We start from the raw sequence: 10,342 nt of genomic DNA, 5'->3' as shown, positions 1-10,342 counted from the left end.
TAATTGAATATATTAGGTAAGGATTTCTTCTCTTAATCTAGAATTGGCAACGTTGAAATAATTACCGAAATGGCGTTTGACATAATGACGTATTAAAAACTCTTTAACTTCAAATTTTATTTTTTTTTTCAAGATTTTCGAAAGCGGTATGCAATATAATTTCAGGGAGGCTTCTTGAACACTACTTTATCAGTTTTAGAAATATTTACAAGAATATAATGCATTTTAAATCCTCTTTATTATGAGGTCTATATAGAGGTATGGTGCCATTTAAAATTCTCAAGTTGTGGTGGACGGGTTTAAAGGGGTGTGCGTAATATTAATACTGCTGCTGCCAAAATTTTCTCCCTTATATCCTTTGATATCCGCACAAATCGCATTTCACGTTCTCTTTTCGTTCGGAACGTATTGGGATGGTAAGTTTTTAAAAAAACCACACTACATATATTACATTTATTTATAGTATGATAATAGATACATAGGTCTATAGGAAAATTCTTTATTATTTATTTTAGGACAAAAAGTTATTTTGTACAAAAAAGTGACTTGGTTTATTGCCAATAATTACATAATAAAATTAATTATTAACCCGAATTTAAAATAAAACTCTTCAATTTTATTAGTGTATATCAAAAGGTCTATAAAACCAAATGCATACCTATATATTATGAACATATAAGTCCTTAAAAGTTTTGTTAGCATGATGCTGTGTTATGGTGGGGAGACATAGGGTTCTGAGTCCATGTTGACACTTGAAGTCCTATCTCACACCAACTACCACAGCTGGCTGCCCCTTCAAGTCCAGTTCTACCTGGGAAAGAGTTTGCTTTTGGAAACAGATGAGCACCCCTTCACCTAAGATGCTGATTTCTGAGAAGCAACCACTATATAGAACAGTATCTGTTCCATATAGCATACATGTGTCCGGAAGACTTTCACGTATCTATTATCCAGTAATGGACATGATTGAGATAAGTCCAAATGCTAACATTCATACTGCTTTGAGAATCCTAATAATAAGTTCATACTTTGAAGTTTCCAGTGGGCCTTTTCTGGGACACATTGTGGTTTTAATTTTAGTGCTTCAATTAACAGGGTGGCATTGTGGAGCTGTTACCTTTGCAACTTAATAGCGAGAATCACATCAGGTAAAGTTAAAAGAGACATAACCAACTGCTTTCCTTTTACAACTCATCTTATGGATATTTCTGAGGTGGCAAGGATTCCTCAGGTAGAGAAACTGACCCTAAAGCCTTAAAAGAATATTGGTACTCTGGTCTAAGCATCTTGTGGGTAGGAAAGTATTTTGTCTTTCAATATCAACTCCTTATCACTAATAATGATTGTCATTTAGATAATTTTATTTCGTTGTTTTAGAAGGTATTATGGTAATTTCATTTTTAATGTATTTCTTTTAAAGGAATTGTATTTTGGCCAGACATTGTTGAAATTTGTCAACTGCTTTTAAACAAAACTGTACTATTATACAGGGTATTTCACCAAAAATTAGATATGCCAAATAACTTACTTATTATGCAATTTATGAAAATTCAGTGAGACATATTAATTATGTTGCCAAGGAAGACCCATTTTAGTATAGAGAATAGGTATTTACTTTCCTTCCTCCACCCTGCAGAGCCATTTCTTCAAAAAAGTTAAATGGGAAGTAGTGTCAATTGATACATTATTTGAAAGAGTATCCAATAGCCTAAACAATGATAATCTTTTTTTTTTTTATTTTGATGACTATCGTAGCGGCCTTTTTTTAATATTTACATTACTTGGAGGAAAAATTAAAATACAAAACTTATTTTTTTTTATGTATTGTTCAAAATAACCATCATTAACGTCTTGACAATAATACAGTCTATTTTGAAAATTTTTCCATACATTTGAAAAAATAGGGTTCAAGAGTGCGTGATTCTAATACAATACTTTGACGCAAAACATCAATAAATTCAGGTTTGATTCTATAAAGCGTAAATGTCAAATGCTCCCATGGAAAAGATTAGGGAAGTAAGGTGAAAAAACCTTGTTGGCCATTCAATAGGACCTCTTTAATGAACTCAGTGATTGAGAAAAGTGGTTTTTAAAACTTTGCAAACTTTTGCACGAAAACGAGGAGTTTCGTCTCGCTGAGATACTAATTCACCTGACGAAGATTTTCATCTCTTAAGAATTTCAGTTAAAGTGGCATAAATAGCTTTTGTAAAAGTCGTAAATAAATTGTTTCATTTAAAGTATCATCAATAAAAAAGGGTCTAACAATGTGATTGCCCAAGATTTCTGCCCATACATTTATTTTTACCTCATTGTAGGGTTGTGCTTTTTTTACTAAATGTAGATCGCTATCGATTCAGTATCTGCAGTTGCACCTATTGTCCATTTAAGAAAAATGGTTGTTCATCGGAAAAACATATATTGTAAAATAAGATGGAGTTATTCAACAACTTTTTGTTGAATGTTTTAAAGAATTGGAGATGGCGATGAGGATCATCTTCGTTTTATTCCTGAATTAATTGAATTTTATAGGAAAAAGCTTATGATTTTTGGTTATACAATTGACACTAGTCCTTGATTTTCTATTCTTTTACCTTTCTTACTGACTGTATGACTCCTGAAGTGAATAAACTATTTGGAAAAACTTCTTCGCGTATGAGATTCGGCACGAATAAACTTGGAACTGATGTAAATAAAATAACAAAAGTGTTTTTTGGAAAAAAAATACATTTTTGGTTGCAGACCAATACAGTTTCACGACAAATAAGTAATTTTTTTTACTATTTACCTCTGAGTACTATTATATATTTATGTTATATATACTTAATAGTAAACAATAAAGAAGGCCGCGTCGGAACATAGAACCATCAATTTAAAAAATGATGAGCGGCGTTATTTAGACTGCTGAATGCTCTTTCAAACATGTATTATTTGACTCTACTTCCCATTTACAGGGCTAGTTTAGTATGACGGGTCGAAAAAGAGTATTTTTTTGGTGTTGTTCGATAATTTATAATCATAGAATGAATATTCTGTAGTCAGTTTAGGCGATTCTTTCCTTTTCGACAAATAACGCTCCAAAATAGGAGACAAAGCAAGTGCACGCGGTAGGGATTTGGAGTAGATGGATAGTGTATTCATAGAGATTTGTACTTTACATGTCTATTTGAATATTCTTCTACAGTATTATCCTATAGAATATTGCATTTTTCAACAATATAAAAAAATGTATTGAACATCGCTTCAATTTAGAACAAATCGTGTCGTATAATGAAAATCTGAACTGAAAATTGAGACTAACTAACGAAGAAATACAAAATTTATCGTTCTATTACAAAACAACATCCTGATTTAGTAAACATGTACAGAGCAATATGAAGCACTTATCACAAAACATTTACGGATGAAAAGTTTCAGAATCACCTTTTCCCTGAAGATGAAGAGTCGTGGTGTAGTAAGTGGCAAAAACATAAAGTAGAGGGTACTACTTATTCTCATCCATTTGCTTCAGATGAAAAAACTCAACAGGTTTTAATGTAAATCTATGAAGAGTTGAGTCAGCACAATCTTCTCTAGAAATGTTTCCGTTTCATCATGCAAAATAATAACCATAGTTTCAACTCTTGTGTTTGTCGTTTGGTATCTAAACATATATTTTGCGGCAAGAAAATCTTGAAACTGCCATTCGTATTGTTGTATGTATATTTAACGAAGTCTACGCACTCATTTTGAAGGTTTTCTGGATTATGGGATGCGTACTTTATTCACAAAAGTATAAGTACGGGTAATATTGGGTGTAATGGTTACATTTCGTCCGTGTGTACGACGACAAGCGTGTTCACCAAGCAGACCACCGCAGCTCCTGTACCTCGAAAGTAATTCGCATTATCAGAAAACAGGTTGGAGTAGCTGAAGATGATTTTTATTATGTATAGAAGAGACTTATGTATGGTCCAGGCCTTGCTGATTAGTCGTAAAAGTAAATTTCTTACGAGTTCTTCATTTGAAAACTTAACGAGTTTGTCTCCAAACAACATTTTTAAATCTGGCGTAGTTGATTACTCAAAAATGACTGAACATATCGGCTCCAAAATTGAACACAATATTCAGCAGAGTAATGGCTATCATCCGTACCTCAACAATTTTAAAATTTGATTTTAAGGCATAATTTTATGTCATGCATAACGCAATAAAACATATCTATTTTTCACTTTTGTAAAAAACGATGTCATTTTGTTAATTGATAGCAAATTTTTAAAATTTTGGTACAGACGATACCGATGATGATGCAGATCAAGAATTTTTCGATTCTTAATGTTTGGTATCTGAAACAGCAAAATATCTTCTATTTTCTCTTTCAGATGCCTAGGAGGACCGGAATCACCTACGTCAGCATAATTAATATTTATCGATGTGAAAGCAGCTTTATAAATAAATAAATATATATTTTTAAATTATCAAAAAATAAATCTGCTGGCCTAAATCATATCTTTCCAGGAAAAAAATTTACTCAATTATATGAAATACTTAAAAACAAACAAAACATTTTTAAAAACGTACTTATTTTTAGGTGTTCACACCAATCTATCCTCTTAGGTTTTCAAGGGGGTGGCTCATAGGGAAGAGGAAAAAGAATGAGTGACTATCGTGTATGTTAAAATGGGCCTCCGTTAAAATTATAATCAATCTATTCTACCGAGTTTTCATCAATTTCATAATAAACAAGTTATTTGGGGTATATAGTTTTTGCTAGAAAACGATATATGCAAGGAGTTCCAGTAAAATGCTTAAAAACAAAATTTCAGTTTAAGTAGCAATACTCCGTAAAATATTTAACTATATTTAAAAAATTAAAGTGTTTTGAAAAAAGGACTTAAAAGAGAGTACCATTCAATTGTTCATTCCATTTAAAATTTTTAGGATTGATACTGGATTGAACTCTGCATTGGTTTGAGTACGAAGATCAGAAAATATGCGCAAAATGTTTCCTCCTCCGTAACTAACTTTACGTGTTTTAGCGATTTTTTTATTTTCGATCGGAAAATACCTTAAATTTGCTGTTTTTAAGAGTGGATCATTTAGAAATGGGGGTACTATATGCAGTTACCTACTCATTAGTGGGATGTTCTTATGGCGAAATTTGAAATGAAAAAAAGAATATTTTTAAATATGCAAAAAAAATTGAACCTAAGCTATGCCCAAAAGGACGATGTTTATTGGAAATTATTATTTCAATGAATAATTGTGTGTGTGTGTGTGTGTGTATATATATATATGTATATATATATGTATATATACGTATATGTATGTATGTGCTAAAATCCAAATTAAAATATTTTAGAAGTCAATTAATGTTAAAAAGGTCTTTAATTTTATATCACTAATAGCGTACGAGAAATCGCGTATCTTGTTCAATTTGAATTATATTTGTGGTTTATCAAACACGTTAAATAGCATAAAAGAACTTGGAAAACTTCATAGAGAGTAATAGAAAATGTTGGGTAGATCGGGGTAACGTGTTTCTATTTATTGGTTTCATCAGACATGGATGCGTATAAAGTAAGCATACATTATACTTGGGAAGTGTACGAAAAGTAAAAAAGTACATCAATTTAATATTTAAAATATTGCCCTAAAAATGTCATTTCGATTCTCAAAAAGTTTGTGAAATAAAGACAGCAAATGGTTTATAAATTATGCTTTATACATATAAGTCAACGAGTAGGTGATTTGTTCTTATGTAATATGACCTAATTTAACATTTTTTAGATATACGTAAGTACAAACAAAATCTTTCCCCAGATAGATTCTCATTTTATAGAGCTTATACCTATCAATCTAATTTAAAAAAATCACAAAAATATGCACAAAATTTAATATTACATGAAAAGTACTTATTACGTTGTTTTATTTATTAATAATAAATACTGCTTTCAACAATTTATCACCTCGATTCAATAGAAAATAAACATTTCATTAATAGAAAATAAATCAAGACATTTGAAGGCACCTATGAGTGCGCCTTTTATGGCATATGATAAATTATAAACCAATGTTTAACCTGTTACACACGCCTAACAGGTTTGGCAAACATGTAAATATTTATCGTAAACATGAGGTACATACTCACCCTGTAAGCTACATTAAAACATCATGCTTATTGTTAACTACATGGTAAATTGGGTAACACTCATATGTTATGCCATGTTCATAAAGAAATCGATACTTTACGCAAAGGATTAACTTTTTTTTAGAAAGATGAGGATTGTGATGAGAAAAAGAATGAAGACGTAGAAAAAATAGAAATTTATCATGACTTAATAATCTAGGTTCGTAATATGACAATTTTTGGAGAATCTTGAAAGTAGAGGGTGAATGGCAAGTGCAAATTGCCCATAGGTTTGATATTAAAAAAGGCAGTATTTTTGCTATAATAAAAATATATGAAAGAACTGGATCAATTAACTCGAAACTAAAAACTGGACGACCAAGAAAGCTAAACAAAAGAGATGTGCGGAAGATAGAGACTATTAGATCAAAAAATCCATTCATGTCTTCTGAGGAAATTGGATTTGAGCTGGAAGTTTTCGAAGTGTCTTTGTCTTCAACGACTGCAAGACAAAGATTAGTCGAAGAGAAATTATTTGCATATAGGCCGGCAAAAAAACACTTTTCAGTAATAAAAATCTGTAGGCCCGAATGGAATTTCCTAGATAAAATATTAATTGGCTTAAACAGGATTGGGAACGAGTTTACTGGAGCGATGAATCCAAGTTCAATTTGCTTAATTCCGATGGCATTCGATATGTTAGACGTCCCACTCGTCAGCGTTTCAATTCTAAATACACCAGATCCACGGTTAAGCATGGGGGAGGATTGGTACTGATATAGGGATGCTTCAACAGTTTTGGTATCGGCTCACTACACAGAATAAATGGAATTATGAACAGATTTGTATACAGGAATATACTTCAGAATGTTATGCTACTTTATGTTGAAAAAAATTTATCCTAAACATTCAATTTGCAACACGACAAACATTCCTCAAAGTTAGTTAAATGATTTCTTGAAGAAGAAAAAGTACCGATTTTGAAGTGGCCTTCCCAGTTGCCCGATCCGATTTTCATAGAAAACCTGTGACAAATTGATGATCAAGGCTTGAGAGATAAAAAGTACTCAAATTGCGATGCACTGTTTATAGAAATACAAGGAAAGTGACAAAACATTGATCCAGCAATATTAAACAAATTGATTGAATCAATGTCGTGCCGATGTCAGGCAGTCATTGACAATAAAGGATGTTTTACCAAATATTAGTGCCTGGGAAAAGACCCAATCGATTTTTGAAATAATTTGAAATAAATTGTTTTATTTTAATTTTAATTTTTAAATGGTCTATCCACTTTTGACTAGGTGAATTTCAAAGATTTTTTTTAATTGACAATAAAGCAACTTGAGCAATACTTGTTTATTATTTTTTATAACGTATTTTGCGACAAACAACATACATACATAGGAAATAGATCAATTAGCAATTGCATGATTTAATTGAAAAATTCTGTTCGTCTATTTACAATTGACCACTACTGTAAGTGTGGAGGCCTCTACCTATTTAGGGTATCTTGTGATTTTATGATATGACGTATTACAAATTCCTCATAGAAATTCATACACATTTTTGAATGGCTCGTTTTTAGAATCCCTGATTTCTCTCTGAAGAATTTTGAAAGTTTAAAAAGTTTCTAAAATTTTGTTTAAAAAAATCTCAATGTTGACAAAGGAATTTGTAGTTATAAAAAATATTTGTAATTTCCTGCAAACGTCGTTTGCAAAAATTCGAGTATCTTAATTGCACATAGATTGCAGAAAAATATTTAGTTATAAGGATTAACTATCGCAATCACTGGAGTTTTGTGAATTTTTACAGAAATATACAGAAATCTTCACTAGATTCGTATAGAAAGTTCAAGGTTTTGTATATTTTGGGTAACAATTTTGGGTTTTGTAGACTATTAGATATTTTGATTTTTTAAGTATATTTTATGTTGAAAATATTTATTAAGATTAGAGCTTGGGGAAAATGTTCAATACGTATCTTAGAGTTTTTTTTTAATGGAATTATTTCACACTGTATGCGTGTTTTGTGAAAACTTCACAGATTCTTGACAGATATCTTTTTTTTTCGTAAATTTTTTCGTTATAATCGATAATTTATGGAAAAATCTCGATTTTGTAGAAACATTTTTGAAAATCGAAGTGTCTATATTTTGCAATTATATTCTTTGGAGATATTTGTGTATGTTTAGTGACAGTTTTGGGACGCAGAATCCCTAATTTAAGGAGAAATATAAATTATTAGCGGTTTATTGTAGTTTTTGTAGGTGATTTTCCCCTGACATTAAAGTCACAATCGTCATGAAAATAACAGTATTATCTATAACAGACAGAAGCGATTCAGTTAATGACACTTCAGGGCACCGACGCCTCCGACCCACCGCTCTTAAGACAAATCACTAATTAGGATGTAAACTAATCGACTAATGAAGACCAGAGATGGCCAAACATGCGCTCTAGAATTATAAGTCCGGGATGGAGATATCAGATCAGCCGTTTTGTTTCTGAAGTCGGTTTGGTGTGGTCCACAGTCAAACGCAGTCGCTCCGTCGAGTAGATCGCACTATTTTCAGACGCGTGTGAATACTGTCTTAGCCTTACGTCACCCACACGTTATTTCGACGTTATCCTTAGCGGAAGACCAACATGCTGTGCTGAAGTGAGATAACGTTTTGCGCGTGCATTTCGGACGCGCGGCATTTGGCCATCCTTTAGTGTTTTTTCCTTGGTAAGTATTGTAATTACTAAAAAAACTTATAAATATTACCAATTAAATTATCGTGGGGAAAAATTCATTTAGAATTCTCAGGTGCTCTCGTAAAGTATATACAGTCGCTCAAAAAAGTATTCGTACAGCGGGAAAAAAATTCTGTGACCCATAATTTTCGACTGATTTTGTTCAAAATTTGTATAATGAAAAATCAATCCTAAACTCAGTTTAGGTGTTCGAGCAGGGAGGAGGAGGAAATTTTTCAGCAGGATTTTAATGATCCTGTAGAGGGGATTTTTCTACGTATATCCTAAAAATTTGATCAAAGTCAGACCACAAATAAGGGAGTTGCAGCTTTTTAAATTCGCCAAAAAGTGACGATTCTCACGCAAAATAATAAAATTTAAACATTTTTGGCGAATTTAAAAAGCTGCAACTCCCTTATTTGTGGTCTGACTTTGATCAAATTTTCAGGATATACGTAGAAAAATCCCCTCTACAGGATCATTAAAATCCTGCTGAAAAATTTCCACCGCACAAGAAGTTTTCGAAATGGAGTTTTTTTTTAAGACCATGAAAAGCACTCTAAAAATTTAATTTTCAAAACTTGCTCGAACACCTAAACTGAGTTTAGGATTGATTTTTCATTATACAAATTTTCAACAAAATCAGTCGAAAATTATGGGTCACAGAATTTTTTTCCCGCTGTACGAATACTTTTTTGAGCAACTGTAGGTATACTATTTTATATGCCAACGAAATAAAAAGAAAATCATTAAAAGTTAAAATTATGCACAACAAAATTTAAATATTCTAGATATCATCTAAATAATCCTGATCAGAATAATAGACTTGTCTCAAATTATCTATTGTTAGACGCTAAAGTGGTGTCCCGATTAAAAAAATTAAATCTACTTAAAAAAGTTACAACCTTTAACTTCATTTTAGCCTTTTTGACATAAGAACAATAATTGGTTAACAAATTGATCTACCTATACAGGATGTTTTCAAATATGTGGAAAATATCACGGAAATGAAAAGTTTTTGTGAAAAAATTGTATTTGTGTTTATAAATTGTTCTCTAAAAATTTATCTTAGTGAAAGATAGTTTTTTAAAACTTGATAACGAAGTTGATATTTTCTAAATAACTTCTTTTCCAGTTGATGAAATTTAATACATTTATTTTTAACAAATTTAAAACAAAAATGTTTATTTTGGTATCTAGGTGATAGAGTAACAAAATAGTATTTTTCTGGAAAATAATTTGGTTTATTCGCATTAACCAAGAGTACGTTTTTTTTGTCTTAGGTACATTGCAAGTTTAATTAACCTTATAACAGTTTTAAACAAACTCAAGATCTTGAAAGTTCAGGAACAAAAAAATTCAGAGTAGCTTCCCTTTCGCCTCCATGAAAATGTAAAAAGACGTGTTACCTCCTGTTTTATTAACCTTGGTATGATACACGAGTGACTCAAAATTCATAAAATGTCATCAACTGGAAGGAAACTTATTTAAA

At 31.3% G+C, this 10,342-nt stretch overlaps 1 protein-coding gene across 3 annotated transcripts in view; it reads left to right on the top strand.

The window, feature by feature from the left end:
• Positions 1-89: 89 nt before the first annotated feature.
• Positions 90-10,342, top strand: part of LOC136339587 (fibrillin-2-like) — a 137,563-nt gene continuing 127,310 nt past the window's right edge. Inside the window, exons 1-2 of one of the 3 annotated variants that reach the window (XM_066282953.1) lie at positions 90-146; positions 200-416. In XM_066282953.1, coding sequence (XP_066139050.1) covers positions 414-416 — 3 coding nt within the window. In that variant the 5' untranslated portion in view covers positions 90-146; positions 200-413. Of the gene's footprint in view, positions 417-8,625; positions 8,843-10,342 lie in introns of those variants that run through there. The other 2 variants (XM_066282952.1, XM_066282954.1) reach the window with 2 other exon arrangements.

This window comes from Euwallacea fornicatus, chromosome 6, assembly GCF_040115645.1.
Source record: "Euwallacea fornicatus isolate EFF26 chromosome 6, ASM4011564v1, whole genome shotgun sequence".
In the NCBI taxonomy this organism is placed as follows: Eukaryota; Metazoa; Arthropoda; class Insecta; order Coleoptera; family Curculionidae; genus Euwallacea; species Euwallacea fornicatus.
The sequence above is the reverse complement of the archived record's forward strand: the minus strand, read 5'-3'. Positions and strand labels throughout refer to the sequence as shown.